The sequence below is a fragment of the Rhinopithecus bieti genome, unplaced genomic scaffold, assembly GCF_001698545.2.
Source record: "Rhinopithecus bieti isolate Rb0 unplaced genomic scaffold, ASM169854v2 scaffold_20798, whole genome shotgun sequence".
Classification (NCBI taxonomy): domain Eukaryota; kingdom Metazoa; phylum Chordata; class Mammalia; order Primates; family Cercopithecidae; genus Rhinopithecus; species Rhinopithecus bieti.
Window position 1 is genome coordinate 1,087,129 of NW_016810106.1, and position 22,031 is coordinate 1,109,159.

Consider the following 22,031-nt stretch of genomic DNA (forward strand, 5'->3'; position numbering starts at 1 on the left):
TTTTCCAGTAACATCCCCTGCCCCCAACTTTGTGTACTTGGTTATCTTAATCAAAGTTATGACAAACCAGAGATAATGTGCTAATCATGTGAACGTCACTCCTCTCCAAAGTGATACATTTTCATTTTTTAAAATGCAGCTTATTAATAGAAATAAGATTCTGCAGTTTCTGGTTGGCCGTGGAGTGACTATTTGGAAACAGTGGAACTTCTACATTTCTTCACATCCAAGTAGGATTTTGCTGAGGGTGGACTCAGCCCTGTTTCTGTGATATAAAACATATTTTCTTCATTCTTTCCTTCATCAAACATCTCCTAAGTGACTGCTTTAGGGTTCTGGGTTCCTGTCTATAAATGTGTGTTAGTTCATTCTTGCCTTGCTATAAAGAAATACCTGAGGCTGGGTAATTTATAAAGAAAGGAGATTCCAGTGGCTTGGGGTTTTGCAGACAGTACTGGAAGCATGGCGTTGGCATCTGCTCATGGTGAAGGTCTCCGGAGGCTTCCAGTCATGGCAGGAGGCAAAGGGGGAGCAGGCGCATTACTTGGTGAGAGCCAGAGCAAGAGGAAGAAGGGGAGGTCCCAGACTCCTTTAAACAATCAGATCTTGTGTGAACTGAATGAGAGCACACTCATCACCAAGGGGGCAGTGCTGAACCATTCGTGAGCCCCATGATCTAGTACCTCCCACTAGGCCCCACCTCCAGCATTATGGATTACACTTCAACATGAGATTTGGAGGAGACAAACATGCAAATTATATCACGTGGCTTCCTTTGCACAGTATTTAAAACCATTTGCTTTCCCCTGTGTAGTTTAAGTTGTTTTTCCCCACTCTAAGTCAATGAATGAGTTCAGAGGAGGGAAAGCTTCAAGTCAGCAAGGCCAGGATTTTTTACTGTTTGGTTCAGCACCGAATCCCCAACCCTGAGAATAGTCCTTGGCACATAGAAGGAGCTCAGGAAAACTTGACTGAATGGATGAATATGTGATTGGTTCTGCGACGACATCACCAAGAGAATTTAGGGTGAGTTGATCTACCCCTATGAACAGACTAGGCTGGAGAGCTACCCTCCACTGGGCTTAGGTTCCTTGCCGTGAAATTCGTCTCTCACCCTGCTCTTCAGGTGCCTGTGTGGCCTGTTAGCACCCACCCTTGGAGCTGCCTGGGTTGGAATTACCCATGCACTGACTGTCCTCATCAGATGGCCAGCTTCTAAAGGGAAGAGCCACTTTCTTGATGCTTATTTTTGCCTCCAGGGCCTGGAGAACTGTCAGTGCTCAAGAAATGTCTACCCAATTGAAACTTAAATAGATACAGCCTGTGGGTTTGAGTTTGGGATCAGTACTTTTCCCAGAATGTCCTAAAATTTCTGTGTAAAATACCAGGTATTGTGTCCATCAGATACTTAAGCACTGCCCAGAACTTGCCATCTTCTCAGGTCCTACAGAAACGCTTAATTCCTGAACAGCTGTTATAGCCACAACAACAATGGAAACAGATAATGACTTCAAAACATGGAGAGAAATTGAAGAATTGAAATTAATAAATATGTAATTAAATGTTAGATATTTACCATTGTGGGAACTTTGCTATTTGCTAAATTTCAGAGTCGTGAACGTTTTATTATATTTGAAAATAATTTGTGGCGTAGATTATCCTCACTTCACAAAAAATTCCTGAGTTTGCACAATGGGTGTCAAGGGATCTTAGCCAACCATAGATTAAATGAGTTACATAAAGCCAAATAAATGTAAAAGCAAAATTATAAAAGTCTTTTCAAAAGTGTGGATTGCAGAAAAAATATTTAATGATAGATGCAGATTTTTTTAATATGTTTGATGTGGGGTGATGTCCTCTAAAAGTAAAGGACACAAATTTCAAAGCAACCTACCAAAATAGTATAGAATTGTAGCATAATATACAGTGCTTTCATAGAGTTTCCAAAAATTATAAATTCAGGCTTTCCCCTCTAGGATTTTTAGAATAATTCCTAATGTCATTTGTAAAAGCAGACATCTCATCTCATCCATGTAAAATAATATCCTTGACCTTTGGTGATTTTGCTCATTGAATAGCCTCTGTTTTGTAATCTCTTTTTTTTATTTTTTTATCATCTTCTTTCAGGAATCCTGTTCACGATGCTGGTATTTGGACCAGCCTGCGGGTTTATCCTGGGCTCTTTCTGTACCAAAATCTACGTGGATGCAGTCTTCATTGACACAAGTAAGGAATATATCTTGATGTCTACCTTCCACCCACAAGCATTTCCTCCCTCATAAATGTGGCTTCAGCCTGTGGGTTCTAAAACCTTCTTGCTCAGAGACAGTCTTGGTGCCCCTGCCTCTGTAGCTGGGGCTTACCTGAGATTAGTTGAAAGAACATTGAGTGTTGATTCAGAGGGCCTGACTCAAGTCTAGGTTCTGCCAACATCTACCTAGAGGCTGAATAACCCCCAGTAGCTGATTTTACTCCTCAAATCTGTATTTTCCTTATCTGTAAATAAAGGGTAACAATAATTATATCTGCCTGGCAGATAAGAATTTAATGAGAGTGTCTGTGTAGAAATGCTTGGCATATGCTCATTGAGTGGTGGCCCATTAACCTATGTGAGGATCCTACTTTCCAAACTAAGAGTTGGAGCATGTGTTCTGGAAGTGCAAGTGTACGAATGGGGTCAGTGAGACAGAATATTGGAAAATGCTTTTGGAAGACACTGTTGTGGTGGCCTTTGTGAGGAAATATCCACATTCAAAACCATTTTAATCAGAACTTATGTTCTTAGCAGGAAGTGCAAGTCTCAGAAGACCCTGAGTTCCCCAATCCACGATTGTGGGATTGAATGGGATGCGAGATCGATGGGCCAGACTGTGCTGTGGTGACAGACGGTCCCAAAATCTCAGTGGTTTTATACAACTAAGGTTTATTTCTTGGTCACACTACATGTGCAGGGTAGGTCGGCAGTGTCGGGGTCAGGGAGACTTGGCTCATCATGGTCACCTGTTGATCTGTTCTCAGGACCAGTAAGCATTCCCAGCCCCCCGGGCCCAGGCTCACAGAAGTTCCATCCTGACCCCAGCTTGCACAGTTACCAAGGCAGGAAACCAGTTTTATTCTGGCCCTTGAAACCTCTACTCAGAAAAGACATACAATGTTTCCCCTCATATTTCATTAACAAAAGCAAGTCATGTAGTGTATTGGTTTCCTGTTGCTGCATAAGAAATGACCCCAAACCTAGTGACCTAAAACAGCAGACATTTCTTATCACGCAGTTCTTCATATTTTTTTCCGTGGGTCTGGAATACAGGAGCAGCTTCACTGGGCAGTTCTAGTTCAAGGTCTCTTATGAAGCTGCAGTCAAGGTGTGGCAAGGTGGCAACCTGGTCTTGGGTCATCCCAAGGCTCAACTTGGGGAGGATCCACTCCCAAGCTCACTGCCATGGGCCCACAGGAGGGGGCTACCTCACCGTGACACCCCTGAAGCAAACAACCCAAGAGAAGGTGAGAGAGAGCACGTGAGGCAGGAGCCACAGTCTTTTTATAACCCAATCTCAGAAGTGACATCTCATTACTTCTGCTGTATTTTGTTTGTTAGAAGCTAGTCACTTGTTCAGGTTTACGATCGAAAGAGAAGGGATTATTACACAAGGACCAGAATACCAGGCAGCAGGGATTTTAGGGGACCATCTGGATCATTGCCTACCATGTGCGGTCACATCTCTACCTTGTGTCTGAAAAGGAACACTATATTTACATGTAGTTTAGCATGTAGCAAAGCTGTATTTCCTTTCTCTCTGAAAACAGGGTGAGAAGCCATTCCAGCCTTTGCTTCTCATGCTGATCTATCCTCAGGATCAATAAGAATTCTCAGTCCCCAGGTTCTCAATCCATCATCTCTTGACAGTGCTAAATTTACTAATTCACCCCAAAGAAATAATGTGGTTTTAAATCCAATCAAGTCACTTGGTGATTCACTCCATTAATCCCATTGATATATTTACTTGTAGCTAATGATGTTACAGATTTCCAAGTGGAAAAAAAAAGAAATCAGAGGCAGCCTTATTTACTTATACTTTTAAACTGCTGAGTCTGTTCAGAAGGTGATTGAGTGCTGGTGTTTTGTAGCCGTCAGCTGGCCCTTTGAACCCATTTCCTAGGGAGTGCGGTAAGGGGTGGGCTGGGAAGAGACAGGACGTGTGAAGTGAGTCGGTTTCCATCTTGTTGGTGTAGACAGGCCAGCTTCCACCACTGCACCCAAGGCAGCACAAGACAGGGCCAGCAGAGGGGATAGAGAGGAGGCATACTCCTGATGCAATGGGGAAGCCACCTTGAAGGGTAGCAAAGTGGCCAGGTGGCATATTTTGCCCTCAGTGGTATCAGTGGTGGCCTTTGAACCAAAACCCTGTGAATGACCAGATTATCTGAGCTGGAAAGAGCCTCAGACATCATTCCTTTCCAACTCTTTCATTTTACAAATGAGGAAACTGAGTCACAGACAGAGTAAGGGATGTCCCCAATCCAAGGAATGTATCTCTATAAAACCCACACCTCCTGAGCCTGCCTGTGAAGATTTCACTCACCAAACTCTCTTAGGAGAATGAAACGACACCTTCACTCAGTGCCCGAAATGACCAGCAGGTAGACAGATGGCTGGAGGGGGCTTAGCCCATCCACTCCCAGTTCCCTCCATTTGCTGAGGCTGTTCCTTCAGCCTGAAATGCTGTTTCCATCTTACTGTGTTCAGCATCTCTGCCCGTTAAGGCCCAGGGTGTAGCGGTGTGATCCATGGTTCCAGTCTCATTGGCTACTTGGTGCCTGCATGGATGTAAGGCAAGTGGGCTCTTTTCAGTCCCGTGTGGGCATCTCGCTGATGGCAGCCTTCCCTACCAAGTTGATAATGGAATTCTCTTTCTGTTTCTAAAGAATGCAAGGTGCATTGTCAGTCATGATCTTTGTCTGTGTCCTTCCCAGAGGCACCGTGAAGGTTGGTGCAGCTCTTTACCAGTAGAGGGCAAAAGAATATCATTTATCCTGTTTAGGGAATCAGCCACAGAATTCTGTAGTTTCCAGCAGTTTTTATTGTTTCTAATCTTGTGACTGAAACTTGCCGCCTGCGGGTGGATTTGGGCTGTATTTGAGGAAGGGATTCTTAATTTCTTTAGGGCCTCCCCTATCTTTTCCTTGCTTTCCTAAAGCAGTACTCTTCTGTAGGGCTGTCCAAGGTATGGGAACATTACTGTAGGCATTAATAGACGAGGGCCACACACGGACACATGTTTCTGAAGTCCCCACTGAGACTGGGGTCCAGGAAAATCAGCAGCCTGAAATTTGTGGGGAAGCAGCAAGGCAGGTCCACAGAGGGCCCTCGTTATGGGGTAGATGGAGGAGAGAAGGTGGCGTACACCACATAGCCTGGTGCCCACACTGAGAGGAGAATCCAGTGAGGAAGCCTGGTTGAAACTTGTGAGTAGATGCAGCTGGGGGTGCCAAGGAGGGTTGGTTGTAGACATGGGCCAGCTCTGGGGTGAGAGCCCCCACGGGGCACCTTGCCTGAAGGTCCCAACTGGCTCCACTTAGACATGGGCTGCTTCTGCTGCTGCCTTTCATCTGTGTTTGATCCCTACGTGGTTCCCTTTGCTCCTCAGCTCAGGGAGCATAAATCTGTCCCCTGAGAGCTGGGGGAAGAAATGATGGTGCCTCCAGGATTTCTTTTTTAGGTTCTTTATTAAACTGAACCCCAGGTGAGAACAGGACCTTGAAGAAAAGAAGGACTTGGTAGCAGAATACATATCTAATCACTGCCTTGGCAAGCCTTAACTATGTGGGTTTATTACAAGAAGATTAGTAATACCAGCAGCCATGAATTGGTCACTTATTAAAGCTGTACGTAGATTGCCTCATTGGAGCCTCAGCACATTCTTAAGGGAGTGTAGATCCTACTATTAGGTGAGGCATTATCATGCAGTGGTTAAGAATTCAAGCACTGGAATCAGACTCCATTTGAATCCTGACTACCCCCCTTACGAGTTCTGTGATCCTGGGGACATTACACACACATCCTGAGTCTGTGTGTGGATGGCATGAGCTACTCATGCAAAGCATTTAGCACAATGCCTGGTGTATAGTAAGCACACAATAAATACTTATAATAAGAAATCCGAGAGGTTAACAGTTTCCACAGCTAGGGATAGAGCAAGGATTCATTCCCAGGCCTGTCTGACCTCAAAACCCCACTCTTTTTTTTTTTTTTTTTTTTTTTTTTTTTTTTTTTTTTTTTTTTTTTTATTATACTTTAAGTTCTAGGGTAATGTGCATAACGTGCAGGTTTGTTACATATGTATACTTATGCCATGTTGGTGTGCTGCACCACATCACTCGTCAGCACCCATCAATTCATCATTTATATCTTGTATAACTCCCCATGCAAGCCCTCCCTCCTCCCCCCTCCCCCCTCCCCATGATAGGCCCAGTGCTGATGTTCCCCTTCCGAGTCAAGTGATCTCATTGTTCAGTTCCCACCTATGAGTGAGAACATGAACAGCTGGCTTCCCTGAAACATCTCCAGGAATGTAGCCAGAAGGGGGCTCCCTTCCATGGACAAAGGCCTTGTTGAGATGACCTAGCCTCACCACACATCCGTGCAGACTTGTCCTGAGGCACACACCAGCCAGCCTCACAGAAGGCTCTATGGCTTTTGCAGCTGGAACAAGATGCGGCCATCTGTTTGCTTCACAAGAAAGGTCAACAGACTGAGAGCCTCCTGCTCTGCTGTCCTGAGGGCTGGCTGCTACTGCTAGATTCCTTCATTTTGGGCTAATTAGCCCAATGGCTGGGATTCTAGATGTTCAATACCACCCTCCAACCTTAGCCCCTTCCTGTCTCCATTTTCTAATTAGGTTTGTAACTTAATGATACTCTTAGAATTCTTGAGTCCCATAGCAAAAGTGTGGCAACATAGGTTAAACAAATAGGTAAATGAACTACACACACACACACAAAAAAAGTCAGTCTGTCCCAGGAGTAAGAAGTAAATGTCGCCAGTTTGCTTTGATCTGCTCTTCTCACGATCTCAGGTATCCTCATGAGTTTGTGGATAGGTTGGTTGGTTAGTTTTAAACTGGTTTAACTGTATTTCCAGTGACTTTTCATTTGATCTTGGAAATGGGTGGAAATCTGAGTGAGCCCCCTAGTTCAGTTGACCTTTGGCAGAAAGAGTAAACAGCTGTCAACAACTCTCAGCTTACCCAATACAAGCAACAAATAAGAACAACCCAAAAGTCAGACACAAAGAGTGGAAGGGTTAGAAAAAATGATCTCATAAGGCCGGGCATCGTGGCTCTCACTTGTAATCCCAGCACTTTGGGAGGCCGAGGCAGGTGGATCACCTGAGGTCAGGAGTTTGAGACCAGACCAGCTAACATGGTGAAACCTGTCTCTACTAAAAATAAAAAAATTAGCCGGGCATGATGGTAGGCACCTGTAATCCCAGCTACTTGGGAGGCTGACACAGGAGAATTGCTTGAACCTGGGAGGTGGAGGTTGCAGTAAACTGAGATCTCACCACTGCACCAGCCTGGGTAATAGAGTGAAACTCCATCTCCAAAAATAAATAAATAAATAAATAGGGGAAATGGATCTAGAAAAGGAGAAAAACCTTCTACACCTGTTGACACCTATGTCAAGACAAGTCCAAGATGTGCCTGGCTTCATGACAGACATTTCCATCATGGTACACCCAGTGTATGGCTCTCTTTGTTCCACTCTGCAACCCTTTTCTCCTGTCCCCTTTACCAGACTTCCCTCAGAATGAAATGGCATCTGTTCTCATTGTCTGAAATGACCACGGGGTAGATTAGTGGCTTGATGCGGGAGTTGAGCCTATTCACTTAGAGTCCCCTGAGTGTGCCACACCTTGGCTCAGCCTGTTCCCTCAGCCTGGGATGCTGTCTCTACCTCATTTTATTCAACATCTTTCTTTATTCATGTGTTTAGTTTTGTTGGCAATTGAATGTATCTAAGTAAATGAGACAGATTGGTGCTTTTAGTTTTGTTCTGGGTATCTTACTGAAAGCAGCCCTTGCCAGAAGGCTGAAACTGCAGCCGTTTTTTTAAAGTTAAGACACTAACTAGAACCAAATAGAGAAGTAAAGAGGTTTTCAAGCCTTCCTCCCTACCTTTACCTAAAACAATACTTTGCTATGTCAAGCCTGCTTGAGACGGCTATTCTTATAGAACATGGATTTTTATTTCCTAAACCTTTTGTACTAGTCAGGGTAGACTAGGTTATGTTGCAGTAACAAACAGCTCCCAAATCTCAGCAGCTTAGAATACTAAATGGTTCTTTCTTCTTTGTGCTAGATCCAATGCAGATCAACATGGACATTTCATTTATTGTAGCCTGTCAGATACCATCTTAGGAGGAAAGACGGGTTGGAGTCATGCACCAGCTCATACACACTTCCACCCAGAAATGATACATAACCCCCTTGCTCACATTTCATAGGCAAATCTCTGTGGCTTATGGTTACACCTAACTTCACAGAATGAGGAGGTGTCATCCTCCTTGACATCAGAGGTGGAGGATCCAATGCAGACACTAATAACATCTACCACACTGTCCTCTTCCAGCCACACAGAGAACTCTCCCTCAATATCCCTAGTACTGAAACAGTATCTGTAGAGCATTGACAGATGATTGCCAGCAGGTGGAGGGAGATTTTTCACCATAACTAGCCAAAATGCCTCATAAAAATATTACTTGTTAGCTGGGCACAGTGGTTCACACCTGTAATCCCAGCACTTTGGGAGGCCAAGGTGGGTGGATCACCTGAAGTCAGGAGCTCAAGACCAGCCTGGCCAACATGGTGTGAAACCCCATCTCTACCAAAAGTACAAAAATTAGCCGGGCATGGTGGTGGGCGCCTGTAATCTCAGTACTCGAGAGGCTGAGGCAGGAGAATCACCTCCACAGGAGATGGAGGTTGTGGTGAGCTGAGATCATGCCACTGCACTCCAGCCTGGGCGACAGAGCAAGAATCTGCCTCAAAAAAAAAAGAAAAGAAAAAATAGTGTTTGTTATAGAGATGGACAGAGGTAAGACATTTTTCAGACAGGTCCAACCATTAGTTGTCTTTCCTAGATCAAACTCACCAAGCCTCCCCCTGCCCTCAGGGCAGCACACTCTACAGCTGAGCGGTTTTCCTCTGCATGTTATTTCTGTGTCTGCCACAGTGCTCTGGATAATTGAAATGGAGAAAAAAATCAATATTTCCCAAAATAGTCAGTGATGAGTGTCTTGGATCTACAGAATGCTGCTGTACGCCACCTTCACGCAGGCCCCGTCTCCTGTCCTTGCCCAGGTGGCAGATGGGCTTTGGTTCTGACACAGGTGACGTGCCCTTCCCCATCTTTCAAACTGAGCCAGTGTCGGCTTTCCTCACACATACACATACCTACAGGGAGCAAGTTGACACGTTCACACAAACCGTCACCTCCCCCATCACTGTCCCTCTCCCTGGGATGTTTTCTCACACATAGAACAACAGAGTCACTAAATTCCTAACTAAAATATGACTTTTCTAATTTTGTTCCCGCAAACAACTGCTAGGATTTCTCTCTCTTTACCCGCTCACATCTGCCAGCTTTTCAATTCCCCCTTTATGGAGCCTGGAGACAATGGAGGAAATAAATACTTCAGCTCCCTTTTGCTGTCTTCTGTTTTCATTCATTGCTTGGCAGCAGGTGAAGAAACACAGTAAGTGACTAGTGAAAACATTCCTGTTCAGCTACCAGAGGCAATTTCACTTCCTTGTGTCTTCCCTCATTTGCATAAAGATGCTTTCAAGATCACCTTGTGTTTTCCCATGCTGTACCTTTTAAAAAGATCCCTATTTTGAGATTCTCATTTATATATATATATATATATGTACATAAAAGTGAAAATTCTACTCTCTATATAAAGAGCCCCCTATGCATCAGGTGATTCTTGCTCATTGCCTGTCATCCTTGCAACCACTCTAGGTTGAAGCTGTCTTCATTTTGCAAATGATGCAGCTAAGACTCAAGGAGGGTAAGTAACCTGCCCAGTATCACATGCTAGTAAGTGGCAGAGCTGGGATTCGCAAGTAATCTGCCCAGTATCACGTGCTAGTAAGTGGCAGAGATGGGATTTGACCCCAAGTTCTCAAAGCTTACACTGTCCCCTCTCTAGCTTGTAGCTATGCAGAAATATCTGGTCCATCGTAGTGCTATTATTGCTGCTGAGTGTATGTCAGCGTCTCCAGGACAGTGACTACCAGTGTTCTAAAGGCCACTTGCTACCTACTGGAAGAGCTGGCAGCCTTAGGCTCATGGCACAAAGAGCAGGAATTGATCTTTCACCTCAGGCCCTATAGGGAGCCCAAAACAAAGTCCAGACATTGAAGAGGGGCAGTGGAACAGAAAGGTGAGAGCGTGGACCTTGGCATGTGTATACCTGTGTTCCGTCCTTCAGCCCCATGAACCTGGGCAAGGAACCTAACCTTTCTAAGCCTCAGTTTCTTCGTCTATAGAAAATAGAGATAATAAAAGTCCTGCCTTGTAGAGTTATGGGGAAGGTTGGCTGGAACAGTTAAGAATGTGCTCTGCGTAATGCCTGGTGCAGAGGAAACCCTCAATAAATGATGACTGGCATTATCATTAATGCTAGCTGAGGAGTCTTCAGGGAGAGCATTTTATGAATGCTGAAGTGTTCATCTGGTGTCTGCGGTCATTACTCTTCCCAGAGCTGTCCATCCATCTGCTCCAGGCCTGCAGCCCTGTTGGTCCTACTTCATACACCATTGCCCAGATCTCCCCAGTTCTCCTTCCGTGTTCCAGGGGCATGGTTTGTTATCAAAGAGACATTTCTAAGCAGCTCGCCTGGGAGCCGTGCTGTGCAAGGCAGTTGTAAAGAGAGAGAAAGAAAAAAACTGTACCAAAGGGTAAGCTGAAGTTTATGTTCTTGTGACTTAGCTGGCAAAATCAAAGAAATAGTGGTACAAGGCCACCAAACCACATGCATAGTACCTTTAAGCACATGAGTTGGCTGCAAAGCGTTGTATTAGAGAGCTGGTGCCAAGCCACAGGCCACCACCAAGGTTGGCATTCACCTCTCCACTAGTAGCATGGAAACAAAGGACCCTCACCATAAATAACAGGCTACCATCATCTGGATGCCCCAGCATGTGCCAGGTACTCTTCTGAGCATTTTATGTCTGGTGTGGTCATTTGATCTTCCCACTAAGTACTGCCATCATCATAGATGTTATACAGATCAGTAAACTGAGGCATAGAGAGTTCAAACCACTGGCCTAGGGTCACACAGAGACCAAGGGGTAGGACTTCAACCCAGGCAGCCTGGCTTCAGAGGCCATGCTGTAAAACCCTATTGTGTGCCTCCCCTTACGAGCTGTGAACCTAATTTAAGACAGTGAGTGGGGCTTTGAGTGGGATCTCATATGAGCTGCTTTTTGGAAGCCAAGAGTGAATATGCCTGATGAAAATCTACCTCTGAACAATAAACACTCCCTTGTGTTTCTTTGAACACACCTTGGCAGCTCTGCCAAGCCAGTCAGTTTTAACCTAAATTCAGAGAATGTCTGGCTTCTCACTGTTCTTGTTTAGACTGATGTAAACACAGGGTAGACAAGAAAATTAAGGAGGGAATGTGATCAGCCTTCGGCTTTGAGAGAAACAGAACTGCTGATGTGCAACAATAGGCTTCGTAGCCTGGCAGCCACTGTTCCCAACCCCAGGTCATTTCTAGAGCCCTTGCCCTCTCTATTCAACTGAGTCAGATTCTCAGCAAAATCCCCAGTGGTGCAGCCTTCTTTTCTCCACTAAGCTGTGCTCTTTCCATTTGCAGGTAACCTGGACATCACTCCGGATGACCCCCGCTGGATCGGAGCCTGGTGGGGTGGCTTTCTGCTCTGCGGTGCCTTACTCTTCTTCTCTTCCCTCTTGATGTTTGGGTTTCCACAGTCCCTGCCCCCGCACTCAGACCCCGCCATGGAAAGCGAGCAGGCCATGCTCCCCGAAAGAGAATACGAGAGGCCCAAGCCCAGCAACGGGGTCCTGAGGCACCCCCTGGAGCCAGACAGCAGTGCCTCCTGTTTCCAGCAGCTGAGAGGTAAAGGTGGCCTCATCTGCCTCTGCTCAGAACAGTAGGGGGATTGGGATGGGGGTGATGAGTGAAGGGGTGGCACCCAGGACTGGGGTGCTTGGGGACTTGGTGGAGGCAGAATAATATTGGCTTGCATGGCTGGCCTCTACCAGCCAGGTGCTTAACTTATTTCTGAGAAGTAAATAACCTGACTTGCTTAATAAAAACAAAAATGAAGTAGCTACTATTTGTTAAAGGGACCCAGTGGTTAATATAGGACCTGACATTTAATAAACATAAATGTCTTTAGAAGGAAGCAAAATATTCTGTGGAGCTTTTTTGAATTCTTTCAGGCCACCTATAAGCCCCTGGAAGCAATAAAGGACTTTTGAAGTTGGCTTCCTTTGCCTGATATCAGCATTCTTTAAAAAGCCACCTCCAGCCTGGCGCGGTGGCTCACGCCTATAATCCCAGCCCTTTGGGAAGCCAAGGCAGGTGGATCACTTGAGGTCAGGAGTTTGAGACTAGCCTGGCCACCATGGTGAAACCCCATCTCTACTAAAATACAAAAATTAGCCGGGCTTGGTGGCATGTGCCTGTAATCCCAGCTACTCGGGAGGCTGAGGCAGGAGAATCAGTTGATCCTGGGTTCAAGCTCACCAGAGGTTGCAGTGAGCCGAGATTGCACCACTGCACTCCAGCCTGGGTGACAGAGTGAGACTCCATCTCAAAAAAAAAAAAAAAAAATAAAGCCAACTCCAAAGTACATTTCTATAGATTCACTTTGTCCTTTCATTGCCTCCACTAAAGATGAGAGATGTTTTCCTGAAGAAAGAAATATTAACCCAGTCTTAATGACACAGTCACACTTTAGAATGCAGCAAAGCTCTTGCTATCATTTTTTAAAGAAAAATGTGCAACTTTTCTGAAAAAATGGTGAAGCACAAACAATGATGGAGAATGAGAATGAGAGCCCCCCCACCCCCCAAGTTGTTTCCATCTTCAGCACAATCCTTTAAAGATGAGGAAAATGACGAGGAGCTGAATGTAGCCTGGCAGTCTCAGAAGCTGCTCAGCGACCATCAGGCGAGGTATGTGTGGGGTTCCTTAATGCACACGACTCCTTACTCAGCTCCCCTGAAGTCCTGCTGGATTTTAGAAATGAGTGGGCTCATGCAGCGAGGGGCAAGGTCAGGCACTACTTCCCAGGGAAGCTGGGATGCAGAAGGGAGGTGGTCAGTGCCCTCTGTGCAGAAATGAGGCACTCAGCCAGATCAGACTTCAGCAGTGGCAGATGCAGTCCTCTTGTGCTTTAGACATTTCCTAGCAGTCAAAGTCTGTTTACTGAACTTCTGTGTAACAATGTGTGCCTTCTATGGAGATGCTAGACATTCGTGGAGAGAAGCTTGAACTGCTTTGTGCTCAGCCCCCTGTTCTGTTCCTCACCAGCCCTGCAATCATTAACTCCCCCCTGCTTCTTTTCCATGAGTGTAAAACTGTAATAACACAATTCCTCACTGCCAGTGCTGTCTCAAAAATGAAAGCACTGCTACAGAAGACTGTCTGTTAATCGTACCTGTTAGTCTGGACTTATTCCTAACCTGTTAGTTAGGAATCTGAAGAACTTGTGTTATTTCTGAAGAGAGACAATTTTAATATCCTAATGTTATGTCTGGCCCCGTGTTCCACAATGGTTTCTACCAATGCTGTAATTTGGAATCGTCCATAAAATTTAAGTTCCAGAATGCATTGGTAGATGAGAAGGCCAGCCAATCTGTGTCCTCTAAGGTTGCCTTGGCTTGGAATGCCCCCGTCCCCATGCATGTGTGCTTAATAAAATAGGCTCACTTCCAGCAGCCCCCAGGCAAGGAAGGTGCCTGCGACTCCCCTAGTAGCAGGAGAGTGATGCCTGCGACTCCCCTAATAGAACAGCCATCCATAGAAAGTGTCCTGGTAACTAGACCCCTAGGAATAAATTGGGCAGGTATGAGAGTGTGGCTTTCAAAGGACATCCTGGCCCTGGGCGACTACAGCATTTCCAAGTCGCTCCCCATCTCAGGATAATGACCCTGTTTTCCCAAGGGCTCTGATTGTAAAAGTGGCACTAGTAATCACTTATCTTTCATCTCTGGGAATAAAAGATGAAAAGATATAATGGTGCCATCAGAGAACTCACCATCCCACATAGGATCAGGCCTGTAAGTCAGCAAAGGCAGCCCAGTGTTTTGAGAACCGCAATAACAAGCAATACAGGTGGTTACAGAAATGCAGCAAGGAGACAGAGAGAAGCCCACTGCTCCTGGGCCATGAGTTGCGGGTGAGGGAAGGGTCAGCAGCAGAGCTGAGCCGAGTCTTGAGGCCTACCATGGCTTCAGCATTCTTGGGTCATGATTCAGTTGCTCGTTAACTCATTTGTTTTATCCATTGGTAGTTACTGAGACTCTTCTAGATGCTGAGCACAGCCTAGACTAAAGCGATTTATATTCTGGAACTTATATTCTCCTAGGTTGCAATAGGCAAGGTCAAAGCAATGACAAGGTAAGCAAGCACTCTGGGTGAGCTGCCGTTGAGCTGACAAGTACACAATCAGGTAGACGAGTCTGGGACCTGCGAGGCCATATTGATTACAAATTGTAATCTGTATACACACAGGCTTCGCTTCTGATGGTTAATGATTTTAATTTAGAATTAACAATTCCCTGAAGCAATTGGTCCATAATGGACTAACATGATGTCCCAACAGGAAAGGAAGAAAGTGTTTCTACAAGACTCCTTAAGAGCCAAAATACAGTGAAGTGAGCTATTATGCTAATAAACACATTTTGTACGTGCCAGTGCATGAAGTGGGGCCACAGTTGTTTACATGATTTATTTCTCCATGTGAGACACATGTTTTTGCTATATGAGCTTTTCCACCAAAACCACCGTGCAGTGTTCCCTGGCATTCCAAAACCCTTCATCCAGTTTGCATCCTGGGAAACCCACACTTCAAATGCAATGCTATACATGCAGTGTGTTACACATTTGTGGATTTAAATAAGCTGAACAGAATTGCATGTATACATAGACTTGACATTGCTCCTAAAACCTCTATGTTGCAATTTCTCATCCATTTTGTCTGAGCTTGCAAATGGGTTTCTTCTTTGGCCATCAATCTGTGTCCCCTGCCATGCTCTGCAGACAGCAAAGGCCCCTGAGAAGAGCTGGCATTGCGCCAAGAAGAGCCCTTCCAGCCCCTCTTCTCTGGAACTTAGAGAGTCTTCCCCTGCTCCTGGGAGAAAATGGGGCTCTCTGCTTTGAGGCAGACCCACCTGGGTTAAAACCTAGCTCAGTCACTTCTTTTTTTTTTCTTTTGAGCCGGAGTCTCGCTCTGTCGCCCAGGCTGGAGTGCAGTGGCCAGATCCCGGCTCACTGCAAGCTCCGCCTTGCCGGTTCATGCCATTCTCCTGCCTCAGCCTCCCGAGTAGCTGGGACTACAGGCGTCCGGCTAATTTTTTATGTGTTTAGTAGAGATGGGGTTTCACCGTGTTAGTCAGGATGGTCTTGATCTCCGGACCTCGTGATCCGCCCGTCTTGGCCTCCCAAAGTGCTGGGATTACAGGCTTGAACCACCGCACCCGGCCTGCTCAGTCACTTCTTAATCATGCAGGCTTGGCCACATCACTTAACTCCTCTCAGCTTTCACATGTAGTGTCTGCTTTAGTCTTTACCAAAACTGTGTAAGGTCAGTATCACTGTTTATTCCTGTCTATAGATGAGGAAACCAAGCTCTGGTGATATGGGGGTTAGAGTCTGTGGTTCGATTTTCAGAGCCTTCCCCTAAAAAAAGCGGGCTTCAGAGATCTGCTTCCAACAGTCAGACATCAACTGGGTTTGCAACCCTTATCCAAAGCTGAGAGACAGAAAGCCCAGAGTCTTGCTCCAGGTCAGCCTGGAAGTCCCCATCTTATAGCAACAGCCCCATAACCATCTTACCATGCAGAAAGCAGATGAACAAATACTTGGGTTTGTTACACTCCAGTATCTCCCCAATGTGGGGGCCTGCCAAGCCAAGGCACATTTTTACTTCTCAGCTGTGCCACCAAATAACTTTTCCTTTAAGACGTGGCTCAGGCTCTGCTGCTCCCTGATCTTGCATTTTGGATGGCCTGTTTTTTACACACCTCACGTTCATCCTCTTGTGTCCTCTCCTCCCCTTTCCTACTTGGTAAGCCGTGTGTGGACAAGGCTGCACCTAGTGTGCTGAATCTAGCAAATGCTCAGAGTTTGCAGAATTGCTTGTGAGAGGCTACACCTGGAGGGAAGAAGTTCAGGGACTGTAATAGACAAATGTATAGTATCACCATCAGATAGTGTATTAAATATCACCCCCACAGTTTTGTGCTTCATTGTAAGTTGTCTCTGGCATCTCTTGCCCTGAGAGGCCTTGATGGATGTGACAAGGGTCTCTTCTGCAGCCGCATGTCCATGTGCCTTCTCCCTCCAGCTCTGTACATTTCCTGGAATGCATCAGGCAGTCTCTTGTTTGCTGCTATTTCTCCCTGGAATGCCCTTCTTTCTTCAGTTCACTTCTGGGCTGGACTCTCTTCTCACCTCCCCAGGAAGCCCCCCAAAGCCCCTCAGTGTACATGCCCCTGTGTACCCAGTGCTGGGTTAGCTGCGTTCCTCTGAGGTCCCCGGAATCCCTGCAGAGCACCTGTGAACACATTACCGTGGCAGTCTCTCTGCTTGTCTGTGTCTGCCCAAAGATTATGCATTTTCCAGGGATGAAACTGTAGTTCATCTGTTCATTTCCAATGCACAGAACAGTGCATAGCATGTAGGTGATACTGGTTGAATGAAGTAATAAGTGAATACTTTCTTGCCAGCCTGCATGTATGTATAGACGTGGACACATGCACAAATAGCAGGTAATGATTTTTTTGTGCACTGTTATATTTCATCCCTGTACCTTAGGAGGCATTGGTACCACTTACCAATAAAGAAAGTGAGGCTTATAGATAGAAAGGAAAGGCATTTGAACCCGGGCAAAGGCTCCAGTGTCTGTTTTTTTAACCATGGCATTATGCTGCCACTTCTGACAGTAAACGGACACTCTCTTAAAGAATAAGTGGCGTCAGCAGGTGCTAACTGACTTCTTAGCAGAGTATACTAAAACTCCAGCTGCTGGCTGCAACAGCACAGATGTACCCTGAAATGATGGGTCTTTCAGACACAGCTGCAGCCTAAGAAGAAGGGAAGAACCAACTCCCTGCCAGCATTGGCCTGTCCTGACCCTCTGCCAGGTTTTCTAGCTGGGATGAGTGTAATCGCACCAGAGGTTTAAAATCCAAAGGGGGAGTCCTGCCTTTGATCCCTGAAAGAGCAGCGCAATCAAAAGCTGAGCACTCTTGTCTCTGAGCACTTCACACTGACTGCCAAGTGGTCTCTTCCTGTCCCAGAAAAGATAGCAGGTGCCAGCAGGTGCCAGCTGAGTAGGCAGGGCTGGGGCCTCAGGCTCAGAGTCTTTAAAGCCACCACCCAAATCTAGGAGATGAGTTATGATTTCTAGAGCTCTTGCATCGGCCTCCCATTTGGCCCCCACAGGTGGCTGATGGGGTGGTTATGTTACTAACCTCTCTCCTGATCCCTGAGTGATGTTAAACCCGGTACTTAGATTCCCGTGGCTGGGCTGGACCTAATTTTCCAGACTCCATAATCCTGTGCTCTTTCCCCTGTTTCCTGTAAGGGTTCACTAAATTGTTCATAAACTGCTGGAAGAAAAGAAAGGGAATCAGGCTGGGGCCCATGTAACAAAGCCCTTCCTGTGTCTGAGAAACGTACACTTCTGCAGCCTGCTCCCCCTCCAAAAGAGGCCATCCAGAACCCAAGCTCTAGAGAAAGTTCACCTTTTGAGGAGCTGAGATCCTCCTAGGTCCTTCTTACCTCCCCTCCAGCAATGCAGTCCATCATGGAGTTCAGCCAATTTTGCCACCCAAATCTCTCTCCAGCCTGCTCTTGATCTCTGTTGATCTGAGGGTCCTTGTTAACATTTACAAGGTAACACTCCACACTCCAGCATGCCCTGGGCCCTCCAGGCTGTTGTCCACCCTGTGATCTTTTCGGAACACATCTGATCGAGTTGCTGCCTCTTGCTTTAAGAGATGGAGGCAAAGTCCTTCCATTATCACTGAGTCCCTCCAAACTTCTCATGCCAGTCATGCCCTGTTCCCTCCACGCCCACCTCACTGGCCTCTTTTTAGTTCTCCTTATACCCCAGGCTCCTTTCCTCCTAGGACTCTGCATTTGTTCCCTCTACTGGAATTCTGATTTCATCTTCAGACATCAACTCATGTGTCATTACTTAGGAACATCTTCCTGACCCGGTGGTACCCCTTCCAAGGCACATCATAATTTTCCTTTATGTGTGTGAATAATTTTCCTTTATTCACTTACTCTGTACGTTTCATGAAAGCAGAGACTGTAATTGTTTTTGCTCATGTCCTGGTACACAGCAGAGGCTCAGTTCCTGCTATTTGATAGGGGAGGGAATAAATGGATTGCTGCTTTCCCTAAAGCTCCCCTGTCTCCTGCTTCCCACTCAGGGTTTTGGCCTGTGTTTGACCAATCCATGGACGTAGACTTGGCAAGAGCTTCAGGTGTTCTGAGTGCCACCACCGGCCCACATGTGACTACCTGTGTTGGAGAGGATCTGCTCCTGGCATCCTGGCTGCTGAATGGTAGAGGATGTGCCAGCCCTGGAGCCAAAACTGACTTGCCCTGGGGACTTTGGGCTTCATGTTGTCACTTACCCATCTTCTGGCAGGTGCTTTACATCTTGGTCAGGGAGCACATTCACCCCGCCCCACCACTGTGCTTCTCACAGTTCAGCAGGAGCCACAGATTTGCCTGGCCACAGGACCCAGCTCATGCCTCTCCACAGCTCATGCCTGGCCACAGGACCCACCTCATGCTTCTGCATCTTGGCCTCCTCCATCCATTACCATCTAGCTGTCAGTTTCTGCTACATTTTTCTTAATTAAAACTCTGTGCCTTTCAGCATAATGTTATGAGGAACCTGGTGATCTGAGAGTCCTTGTTCTGCCAGCTAACCAGCTGAGCATGTTTTTTAAATCATGCACTGTGTCCTCAGAACCATGTTCTTCCTGTGTGTGGATTTCCCGTTAAACTTTTTCTTTCCTGATTCCATGGTGAAGGAGACCATCTGCCCTCCCAAATGCTTGGAATCCTGTGCCAGGCTGTGATTTACATTCTGCCATGTCACAGGAGTTGTTTTTATAGGTCCCCACAGACCAGACTGGTCACTGGCTTAAGTTCTCATCAATATTGATTAATAGGGGACCTGCTGTGGACAGCACGGGAGGGATAGGTCCAGAGATAAGCTACAGCTGCACTTCTCAAGTTATTTCAGCAAAGCTCCTGAGACAAACCATGTGAGGGTGCCTAGCATGATGCCTGGCACTTTGTTGATATTCCTGGAGCATGTGTTGAGTGAAAGAATGAAGGAAATAATTAGAAGGCAGCGTTTCCCAAATAGGGTCCCTTGAGATGCTCAGGGAAAAACAAATCAGCAGCAGCAATAACAGAAGGATGGGGAAATGGTTAGATGGCCAAATAACTTTGGGAACCTGTGTGCTGTTTGACCCTTTCTGAGATTCATACTCCTCAGACATGTGACTCGGAACTGTTTTATTCACATTAACTCTGTGGCCACTTGGCTAATGCTTCCAGAATACAGGGTAGACAGTGGAAAGGCTCACAGGAGGTTCAAATGGATGAACTGAGGACCAGAGATAGGGGACTTGGAGATACTAGCTTAAAGACTGTAGCATTTCACCCCAATCTGGAAGGATGAGCAGGATCCCTGTGGATGGAGAGAGAAGAACTTTGGGATGGGGGACAGGGATAAGCAGAGACACATGGACAGGAATGCCCAAGACATTACTGGGAGCTAGACGTCTGGTTTTAGAAAAGGTCATGCTAGGAGGCAGACTAGGGGCTGCTTCCTCACCAGCAGTTCCTGGTATCTGAAGCTGCTCATGGAGGCTTTTGTGAAATTATGAATGAGTTACTGAAAGCCTTAGCATTGCCCTTCTGAAGTATCTGGACTTTATCTGAGGAGCGCTTGTTTCCAGCCAGGAGTTTGAGTCGGCACCTGTGGAGTTTCTTGAACCACCCTGTGTGTGGGCCACAGCCCAGGAATTCTGATTCCGTGGGTAGAGAAGAGGTCCAAGGATCTGAATGTTTTCAAAGCCCCCTAGATGATTCTATGTGAACTCCCAATTGCAAATGAATGCCAGAAGCAATGGGGGTTCGTTGAGTGGCCTCCTCTGGGGGCCAACAGGTCAGAGCTGGTCCTCCTGCATTTGTACAGGCACGGGACATGTAATGGCAGGGGACTCACTCAACGAATAAGCTGGGGACACTGTAGACACTGTGATCCTCGTGGAGATTCATAAGTGATATATTAGCACATGAAGGCTCTGAGAAGGCCTGCTGTAAACTCAACACTTGAGGCAATAACATCAGGAACTCTAGGCTTAAAGATGGGCATTTATGTCCATTGGGTATTTCACCCCCACTGTTTCTTTGTGAATGTCAGTATTTCTCTTTACAGACTTTCCAGGGTGAATGCCCCCATTGTTAGAATTTTCATGAATGCCAAATGCAGTCAGCCTTGCTGCCACAGAGGTGGGCCACCACTCTCTCAGAGAAGGTTCTTAGGGGCTGGCCAGGAGCAGTGAAAGCGGCTGTTTGCTTACACAAAGACTATTCCCTTAGTCTTTTTCTCTCTGCTGCCTCTGACCTGGAAAGACACCATGTCGAGTCTGAATAAGACGATGCTACCTCCCAGGCTCCTTTCTTCTTCTCTGTGATCTTGAGTGGAGCCTGCGCTTTTCTGACTTCACACTCCGGAGGGACAGAAATGACTGGGGCGACGCCAACTTGGAGCTGCAGCTTGCAGGAAGCTAACTGGGCCTCTGCAGACACTTGCTTCGTGCTTTAAACTATCTAATGGGCAGCCACACGATTCTTTTTCTCTTGGGCCTTCTTGGTGGGGTTATGAAGCGTTAGTGACTTTAAAGGAATCAATAGAATTGATGGGGGAGTTATCCTAGCCAGCCCGCACCCAGCCAACATTGGGATTTCATTCTAAACACTAATTTCTGGTGCTGATCATTTCTTATTTGTTCACTCAAGCCACGAGCTTTTCTGTGCAAAGTTAGCACTACTCTGTGCCTCTTACCTCCAGAGGATGGTCAAAAGGAAACCCGGTCGCTGCTTCTCTCAAACCTGCAATGAGAAGGTGCTAGGAAGCGCTCCCCTGGGGTCCTCAATAGCCCAGGGCAGAGGTTAGGAGGCAACCTCATCCAAATCAGTGAAACCACATTGGTTCTGAACCTGGAGCCGGAGGCTGCCCCATCTGGGGCCAGTGTGTGGCAGGCACTTGCTTTTAGAAGACTCCCAGATGCTGCAGGCCTCCTCTCCCTCCTGGGCTTTCCTCCACCCCTATGCAAGGGAATGGCTTAGATACCTCCAGAATCGACAGTGTAAATGAAGAAGAGACTGACGTTCTGGATTTCTGGCCCCATAGGCCAGGAGTTTGAGTCAGCATCACCTATGGAGTTTCTTGAGCCATCCTGTGTGTGGGCCACAGCCCAGGAATTCTGATTCTGTGGGTAAAGAAGGGGTCCAAGCATCTGGATGTTTTCAAAGCCCCCTAGATGATTCTATGTGAACTCCCAATTGCACATGAATGCCAGAAGCCATGGAGGTTCTTTGACCTCCTCTGGGGGCAACAGGTCAGAACTGGTCCTCCTGCATCTGTGCAGACAGGTGACATGTATTGGCAGGAGACTGACTTACCAAATAAGCTCACCCTGACTGTAGAAGCAAGGGTCTAAATGTG

The 22,031-nt window shown here is 46.4% G+C and overlaps 1 protein-coding gene across 7 annotated transcripts in view; it reads left to right on the forward strand.

The window, feature by feature from the left end:
* SLCO3A1 (solute carrier organic anion transporter family member 3A1) overlaps nucleotides 1-22,031 on the forward strand; it is a 319,916-nt gene that overhangs the window by 243,332 nt on the left and 54,553 nt on the right. For all 7 annotated transcript variants that reach the window (XM_017891361.1, XM_017891359.1, XM_017891363.1 and 4 more), the window contains 2 exons: nucleotides 2,128-2,226; nucleotides 11,885-12,148. In XM_017891361.1, the coding sequence (XP_017746850.1) occupies nucleotides 2,128-2,226; nucleotides 11,885-12,148 (363 nt within the window). The remainder of the gene's footprint in view (nucleotides 1-2,127; nucleotides 2,227-11,884; nucleotides 12,149-22,031) is intronic.